Here is a 9080-nt window from a genome sequence, read left to right as displayed (position 1 = left end):
CGGCCGGTACACACCAGCCTTTGTCCTCGCTTCAGTAATAACCACCGTGGACACTGTTCAAAGGCAAGTCCCTCCCACCTCCCACCTGAGATGGAACTCTGGCTCAGTTGCTTGTCCGCTTTGTAACTCTTCCCTCTACCTCATTTTTCCTCTTGCATCTGTGGAGTCAGGGACCCCATAGGGGAAAACTGGGCGCGTTCCATGAAGTTGCTCAGCTCCACTTGCCATGTCTTTCTCTTCCTGTTCTTCCAACAGGGCAGCCTGCTCCCACGCCAGGCCGCTGGCACACGCTGTTCCCACCACCCAGGATGGTTTCTTGAGCTGTTGATTCTTCAGGTCGTCTTTCCAGGTGACTTGGCCCTGAATCCCCCTGCCCATCTCTCAGCTTGTGACATGGCTGTCTCCACCCCACCCCACCCCCCATCCAATGGTTCCCAGGACCAAACATGAGCATAATCATGGTGGAGACAGGGACAGCACCTGCTGCCCATGGTTGACAGCATTTGCAGAGAAGCATGTTGGAGAGCCCCAGGGTTGGGATGGGGTGCCGAGGGCAGGGAGGGTGCTGAGATTAGGCCACGGGGGAAGGGGAGGGCTTTGTGGTGGAGATGAGGCCAGAAGACTTCATGGTCAGAGCCAGGAAGGTTGGCAAACAGGGGCAAGAAAGGAAAGACATGCGGACCTGGGTCTGAGACAGCTGCTGCTCAGTTAATGAGTAAGGAAGAGTGGGAATTGAGCAGGCAAGCCTGTGATGACAGAGGGGGTCCTGAAGAAGGGACGCGGGATGAGCAGGTCAGGTAGGACATGAAGGTGACAGAATGGTGCTGATGACAGGGATTAATAGCCACCCAAAGACCTGGTCCTGGGCTTCCTTCCTGTGGGAAATGGCTGGTGCTGGGCATGGAGGCCACAAAGCTCCTGAGTCTGTGGAGTTGTGGCAGCCCCACAGTGGGTCTACAGGAGCACAGCTCTATCACGAAGGATGGGAAAGGAGTCTATATGAACTCACTTGGCACATTTATTAACTGCTAATGTGCGACTACTGTGGCCTCCCCAGTGATGGTCGTGTCTGGCCCAGGGCTGAGCTGAGTGGCTGTCACTTGCTGTCCACACGCATGAGCTTCTCTTTGCCGTTGACCGTTACTGACCGGAGCTGTCCATCCTCTTCCACCTCCACACGTTCCTGGCCATTGTCAATGATGCGCTTGGTGGTCACCTTGCGGCCATTAACCATCTCAGTGGATGACATCACTGACTTGAACCCTGAGCAGCCCGAACCAGAGCTACTGAAGGAAGTGGATGAACAGGTCGTACGGCTGCCCCCACCGTGGCCCAGGGTATCAAAGGATGAGAAAGCCTCCATGAATCCTGGGAACTCCCCCAAGCCTGAAAAAAAGGCCCCACGTAAACCATGGGACCGGCCACGGTCATTGAATGGGGTGTCCCAGAAATCGAAGGAGAAAGGATCCAGTCCCCCAAAGAACTCTCTAAAGATATCCTCAGGATTTCGGAAGGAATAGCCAGCACCGAAGGGACTGCTGTGGGGGACACTGGCACCGCCACCAGCTCTCCAGCCTTCACAGCCTGCCCGGTCGTACACAGAACGCTTCTTAGGGTCTGACAAGACCTCGTAGGCTTCAGAAACCTGCTTGAACTTCTTCTCAGCCTCCTCCTTGTTGTCCGGGTTCTTGTCGGGGTGCCAACGCAAAGCCAGCTTTCGGTAGGCCTTCTTGATGTCCTCAGCGGAGGCGCTTGATTGTACACCCAGCACTTCATAGTAGTTGGCCATGGCAAGGGTTGGGAGGGGTGGAGGCAGGGGGACTGGATGGGGTTAAGGAGGGCTGAGGAGGGTTGAGGCAAATGGCTGGGGTCCTCCCGTGGGGGTGGGGGTGGAGGGGGTGGGGGCCTTGCTGGAATCTGCTGACTCTGGGTGGCGAAAACTTAGCTTTCCATCCTCCTAGTTCTCAGGGACAGGTGGAACCTCCACTGAGAGGGGTCGGGGGGTAGGGACAGTGCCGCTCTTGGGCCAGACCCAAGTGGCTCTTTCTAAGCTAGGGCCAAGGCCCTTTGTGACATAAGCACTGGGTAGCAAGATGCCCCCACCCCCTCAGCCAAGCTCCGCACGTCACAGGGCTGTGGGTGAGGCCGATCGCTGTGGTAGGCCTGGAGTGTGAGTTTGGCTACACGGAAGCTGGACACCCTAGGAGCCAAAGAGGAGAAGCAGGATTAGCTGTGGGATCGGGTCATTGACACCAAAGTTAGAGGGCAGTGGTCAATGAGAGAAGCAGGGGCTTCCTGGCATCCATCCTTTGTGCTGAGTCTGGCTTCCTGTGATGGGCTGAGGAGGCCCCACGTAACTTGGGGTAGATAGGGACAGAGGTCTATTACCTTTCTGCCTATTAGCTCTAGATTCTCAGAGACATCAGGGAGGTAGGCATGTTTGTCAGCAGCTGGGGCAGAACCAGCCCACGGTGTGAGACCAGCAAAGATTTGTTAAATGACTGAAGCATGGACCCTGGGGCCATTGAGGTGTGGTGGGAGCAAGGGGAAGACTTTGAGTTGGCAGTATGAAGGGGGTGGGTGGCTAGACCCTGAGGGACACAGCTCTGAGGAACACCTGCACCCCGGGAGCATGGCACAGCAGGGTGCCAATGGATGAGGTTTCTGCAGAGTCATTGGCCCCTCTGTCACAGCAGCCCTGAAAAGGTCTGTGGTTCTTGGCTCATGCTGTGCTGTTGGGTTCCACCTGAAGTATCCATGTTGACTTCTCCCTACTCCGTTATCCTTCCTCTCATTCTTTCGTTTCCCAGTGCTCCTGGGCTCTCAGCTACAGACACCTTGCAGGGGCTATAGCAGTTCTCTTGGTTCCCACAGGCCAGGAAGGACAACAGATTCTGGAAACACCTCAGGTAACTGTCACCATCAGTCACATTCATCCCACCAGGAGCAGGACAGGCTCCATCCTCCACACCAGTCCTCACTCGATACCCCAGGCTGGTGCTTCAAGTGAAGGCAGCTGCACACTATCCCCCCACCCCCCCGCCTCCATTGTGGTAAGGATGATAATAACCATGCTAGGAAAGGAGATACAGGAGAAGCAGCAGGTGGTGGTGGTCCCGCTAGAGGTGTCAGAGGCTGTGGGGATGTCATGGTGATTGTGACACTCCTATGAAGCTGGCAAGGAGTGGAAGCCATGTGTGGTTCAGCTTGCCAAGGTACAGCGACACACCCAGTCACATACTCAATATGTGCCTTCCTCATCTGCCTGCCCTGCAGGGGCTGCTGGGCCTCAGCCTCCCAGGCCTCACCAGTAAGACTCCTGAAGAGAGGAACCGGGCATGCGAGGCTCCGGGGGACACTGCAATCCTCTGTTGGTATGTAGTGGGCAGCCCACGCTCGCCTCTCAGTGAAGGCTGGGGTCTGCTGCATGGGAAAGACCCTCCTTCTGGACAGTTATGCAAGTCTTAAGGCAACTGCTCAAGAGTCATGAGACTGCTAGGTAGAGGGAAGGAGCAAGCAACTCTATAGCAAGCTCTAGGCAGCCGCAGTGGGCCATGGGTGACAGTGACGAGGAAGTAATGTTGGAAGTGGTGCTGTGAGGATGGAGGAGGAGGTGGTGGTGATGGAGGGGGTAGTAGTGATAGAGATAGTGGGAATGGTGAGGATGGAGGTGGTAGTAAAGGTGGCAGCGATGGTGGTGCTGATGGAGGAGGTCATGATGGTGATAAGCACACAGGTGAAGATGATGGGGAAGGTGATGATTAAAGTGGCAGTGACTGATGCAATGGCAGTGGTGGTGACAGTGATGCCAATGGCAGTGGCGGTGATGGTGATGCCAATGGCAGTGGCGGTGATGACAATGGCATTGGTGGTGATGGTGATGACAATGGCAGTGGTGGTGGTGATGGTGATGCAATGGCAGTGGCGGTGATGGCGATGCCAACGGCATTGGTGGTGATGCTAATGGCAGTGGCGGTGAGAGTGATGCAATGGCAGTGGCGGTAATGGTGATGACAATGGCAGTGGCGGCGATGGTGATGACAATGGCATTGGTGGTGATGGTGATGACAACGGCAGTAGCGGTGATGGCGATGCCAACGGCATTGGTGGTGATGCTAATGGCAGTGGCGGTGAGAGTGATGCAATGGCAGTGGTGGTGATGGTGATGACAATGGCATTGGTGGTATTGGTGATGGTTATGATTGGCAGGATAATGGTGGTGGTGGCAAAGGTGGTAGTGATGGTAATGGTGAAGAAAGTAATGATGGTCGTGATTATGGTAATGATGAAGGTTATAGAAGATGTGAGTCTCAGTCAAAATGGTAGAGGTAGTGTTGATGGTAAAGGTAGTGATTATGGGGAAAGCAATGATGGTGACACAGTCAGTGGCGATAATGATGGACATGGTGATGATGTCATAGGGTAGCTATGGCAACTGAGGAGGTAGAGACAGTGGTTGTAATAGAGGTGCATGGTAGTGTGAGAGGGTGTCACTGATGCTAACTGGAATTGAGGAAAAGGAAAGTGTGACAGAGTGTTTATGGTGATGCTGACACACAGGTAGGTATTAGTGAAGTCTAAGGTCCCCATAACGATGTCATCAGGGCAGTAGGGTTGAGTTCAAAGCATTCAGGATGATGATGTGCCCTGAAATCCTATCACTCCCCCAGCCCCGACCAGGCGCTTCTCCTGTCTTGCTGGCATCTCTGGTGCTGTCCTGTTTGTCTCCCAGGAGGAACCTTCTGCTATCTAGATCAGCTTCCTTGCCTTCCTCATCCAGATGCAGTCTATCTGCCCTTGTGAGATGGCATGGAAACTCTGTCACTGCCCAGCGATTGCACAGGACAGAGAATGCTCGCAATTATGTAGGGCCTTCGCACATCCAGGGCAGATCCTAGCCTCTCAGGGCCAAAGGGACCTTGACAATGGAGACCCCACAGGTGGGCCATGGAGACACAACTTAGGACTGGACAGCCACTTGGTGGCAGCATGCCCAGGTGACTTCTACAAAAAGTTTCAAACTAACATCCTATGAGGTCCTAAAACCTGAAGTGTTTGATGGTCCAAGGCGGAGGAGCACAGCATCTGAGGGGCAGAGCATGGGGAGCAAGCACGAACATTAGCCAGGCCCTGTGCTCCTGACTCCTTGACTGTTAGTCGCTTCCATCCTGTAAATCTATCTCCTCATTCGCTAGTGGGATGAGGAGAAGGGGTCCCTTCTTCCCTCTCCTCTCTGGGGAGTCAGTATCTGATGTCTCAAGTCTGTAGTCTCAGAAAGAACTCTGGGAAGAGAAAGGACCTCAGATAACGAGGTGCTCTCAAGCAGAGCCCAGCTCAGTAAAGAAGCAGGCCCAGAGAGGGCAGGGCACACCCAAGGTCACACAGCGAGCGAGCAGCCCCAGAAAGCCCTCCCCAGGCAAGCTGATGGAGGCTGATTAGGCAGCCAGAGGCCCCTCTGTCTCTCTAATTAATGGAGTGGCTTTTTAAAAGGATTCTAATCACCCCCGATGCTATCTGCTTATCGCCAGAATTCCTAATTAGATGGTCCTGGCAGGAACTTGCCTAATTCCCTCCAGCCTGTGCCCAGGGGGGGCGCAGCCCACCCACCCATCCACCCCACCAGATGGGCAGCTGTGGGCCCCCTCTTCTCTCAGAGCCTGAGGTGGCCAACTGCATTTCCTTCAGGATGGATGGGTGACAGGAATGGATTGGATAGGTGACAGGGATGGATGGATGGGCAGTGACAGGTGAGTGATGGGAACGGGCATGGATAGATGAAAGGATGAGCAGACAGACTGAAGGCTAAGATTATACAGTGAGTAAGGGTACAGACTGCCAAGTCAGAGGACTTGGGTTCAAATCCCAGCTCTGCCACTTCACAACTGTGTGTTCTTGGGGAAGTCACTTAACTTTGCTGTGACCGCATTTCGCCTCATTTTGCCTGTAAAATGGAGACAATAACTCCTCTCCCAGGGGTGTCTGGCAGTGACTGGGAAGGGCTGCTGCAGGCATCCCTGCTCCAGGTAGCCACACCGCCCTCCGCACAGTGACTCAGCCCTGATGTTCAGCAGTGCCAAGGCTGAGAACTGATCGGCTGTGCCACAGGCAGTGCTTTCTTCACTGTGGACAGTCTGACTACTCATGGGACCTGGAGCTGGCTCGCGCCTCAGTGAATCGAAGACTGGATGTACGAGTGGCTCCAGGAGAGGGGCGAGGGCAGGTCCCCGAAGACACGATGGGGCACAGAGGCCTAGAGCAAGGCTCAGGGCCAGGCTAAGCTTGAGTATTGAGATGGGAGGCCTTTGAAAGGCTAGGAGCAGGAGGAGGGTGTGTCAGTTGTAGGTTCTAGAAGGATGCGCTGCAACAGTCTTACTGAATGTGAGACCCAAGTAGTAAATATGTAAAAACATTACCGGTGTCGTTGTAACTAAGCACCAGGAGTCCTTGTTGTCCTGTGTATGGGAGTAAATAGAACAGATCACTTAAGCCCTTTTTAAAAAATTGATTTTATTTATGTGCATGGAGTATTTTGCCTGCATGGATACCTGTGCACCCCATGAGTACAGTGACTGTAGAGGCCAGAGGAGGGCACCAGATTCCCTGGGACTGGGGTTAGAGATAGTTTTGAGCTAACATGTCAGTGCTGGAAATCCAAACGTGGGTCCTCTATCAGAGCTATAGTCTTGTCTGTCTTTGTAGACGAGGCTGGTCTCAAACTCACAGAGATCTGCTGGTCTCTGGCTTCCACAGTGCTGGGATTACAGGCGTGCATCACCACGCTCAGCTCCAGACAATGCTCCTAACCACTACACCATCTCTCCAGCTCGCTCACTTAAGCATCTTAAGGAAAATGAGCAATTTTACCACATTAACTTTATACTGTGCACTATTATACTGCAACAAAAATGAATGAACCAGAACTTTATATATTAATGTGACTAAATATCTCAAGTATGATGGTAAGAAAAAAGGGTTTTTTTTTTAGTATATGATGCTATAATTACCCCCTTATCTGATATTTTAACAAATCATAGATTTCAAACTATGCAGCATTCTGAGTAGCTTGATATCAATGCCCCCTACTCCCACTCTACCCAGAACATAAAGTATCCTTCATCCAGTGTAGCCACAGTGTGTGTGCTACCCACCTGTCAGTCACTTAGCTGCCATCAGGGCCTTGCTTGTGTTTAGATACACGCATCCCTTTTAAGAATGGCTGGAGAGAGGATGGTGATGTTGATTTTATTGTGTGGTTGCTATGTTCCATAATTACTGTTGTTAATCTTTTACTGAGCCTTGCTTATAAACTGAACTTTATCATAGGAAGGACATATCACCTCCAGGGTCGGGCATTAGTCACGGTTTCTGGGACCCACGGTTCTTGGGACCCATCCTCTGCAGTTGAGCAGAGATCTCTACCGCATCTGTCAAATGTGAAAACAGGCAGAAAGATGAAAGTCTGTCTTACTGAGGAAGCCTAACACATCAATGAGGAGGCCCTGCGCCCGCCCTCGCTCCACCCCATCCCACCCCCAAAAGGGTCTGCAGAGAAGGGAACCCTGGTAGCTAGGGTGCCTCCATTCTCCCAGCTCCCACTGCTAAGCACCAGAGGGTGGGTGCCACTGTTGGGGGTCACTACTGCTTACGTAAGACTCCACTGCGGTGGCGACACAGATGTCTCTGTGCTGCACGAAGCTGCAGGAATCCCCACAGCTGTGGGAAGTGAGCAGGGCTGAGGCTAAGGGACCTAGCAGGAATTCCTTCCCAGCAGAACCCAAGCTTCCGGTGAGCACCAGCCAGGGATTGCCTTAAGATCTAGCCTGACAAGAGAGCAGAGAAGCCTGCTGGAGACCGACTGGCTACACAGGCTCCTGGCAAATAGGAACCATGAAGTACAAATGTGCACAGTTTCAAGTTGGTAAGCATGCTGGGCGTGGTGGTGCACGCCTTTAATCCCAGCACTCAGGAGGCAGAGGCAGGTGGATTGCTGTGAGTTCGAGGCCAGGCTGGTCATCAAAGCAAGTTCAGGGAAGCCAAGGCTACACAGAGAAACCCTGTCTTAAAAAACAAAAAACAATCAAGTTGGTAAGTGTGTCATGAAATGTACCAATGACTGCAATGGTTATATCATCTTCTATGTTTTGGGATGTCTGAAATATTTCTTTAGAAGGTTAAGAAAGACCCTGTGGTGATCTTACCTGTGAGAGTGGAGCGGAGCAGAGCAGATACTCAGAAGAATACCTGAAAAGTGAATGGGCTGGGACAGGTGTGTGTGTGTGTGTGTGTGTGTGTGTGTGTGTGTGTGTGTGTGTGTGTGTGTGTGTATAGGGGGGATAAGGCCCCTGATCCTCCTTTCTTGGGGGGGGGGGATGCTGTACCAGCATCCTTTCGGAGTTAGAGCCTGTCTCACAGCCTGCAGCTACTGCTTAGCCCAGAGTAGCACCGCCCACCCACACTGAGGGGAGGTAGGGAGAGGGGGGAGCTGCCTTTTTCCCAGGGTCCTCCGGGGAGTCCCAGTGTGTGCTGGGTGTGGGCCTGAAAGGACAGATGGGCTGGGTCAGCAGCTGGCTGGGGCCTCCACCCTCTCCAGGGAACAACCCCACCACAGCCATCCCATTCTATCCAAGAATTGAGCTACCTCCCCCCTTTTCCCATTGGCCTCAGTTTCCCCAGCTTTGTGAACTCAGTCTAAGCTGGGGGTGAGGGCAGGAATGGGAAGATATAGACGTGCTTTACTGGATACCCAGGACCAGCCCAGCATTTGGTCCCGAGGGAAGAGGACCTGGAATAAGATGCTTGCCCAGAGCCACCAGAAGGGCACTAGAAGGACCTCTCCTTGTTGCATGGCCTCTCAGAGGACCCTGTGCCTGCCTTGTGTTGCCCTTACAGCAGATGCATTAGGCTCTGTGTTTTACTGAGAGGCTAAACCATTTGTTCAAGAGCATACAGCAAGGAAGAGGCAAGTCTTGTCTGTACACCCCCTCAAACCCAGACCCCTACTCCCCCAGGCCCGTGCAACCCTGAGTAACACTGTAAGGTACCAGGGAGACACCTGAGAGCCTCCAAGGAAGAAGTCAGGT

The 9080-nt window shown here is 53.1% G+C and overlaps 1 protein-coding gene across 1 annotated transcript; it reads right to left on the bottom strand.

The window, feature by feature from the left end:
* Positions 1 to 1096: 1096 nt before the first annotated feature.
* On the bottom strand, positions 1097 to 1789 carry Dnajb8 (DnaJ heat shock protein family (Hsp40) member B8). The gene has a single exon (XM_051154586.1). The coding sequence runs from the start codon at positions 1787 to 1789 to the stop codon at positions 1097 to 1099; it is 693 nt and encodes a 230-aa protein (XP_051010543.1).
* Between the last annotated feature and the right edge of the window lie 7291 nt (positions 1790 to 9080).

The sequence above is a fragment of the Acomys russatus genome, chromosome 13 (assembly GCF_903995435.1).
Source record: "Acomys russatus chromosome 13, mAcoRus1.1, whole genome shotgun sequence".
In the NCBI taxonomy this organism is placed as follows: domain Eukaryota; kingdom Metazoa; phylum Chordata; class Mammalia; order Rodentia; family Muridae; genus Acomys; species Acomys russatus.
Note: the sequence above shows the minus strand (reverse complement) of the source record. Positions and strands in the feature narration are given on the sequence as shown.

Bases quoted from the DNA above. Each gene is read 5' to 3' on its own strand.
- Dnajb8 (XM_051154586.1), bottom strand. From the start codon at position 1,789: ATGGCCAACTACTATGAAGTGCTGGGTGTACAATCAAGCGCCTCCGCT.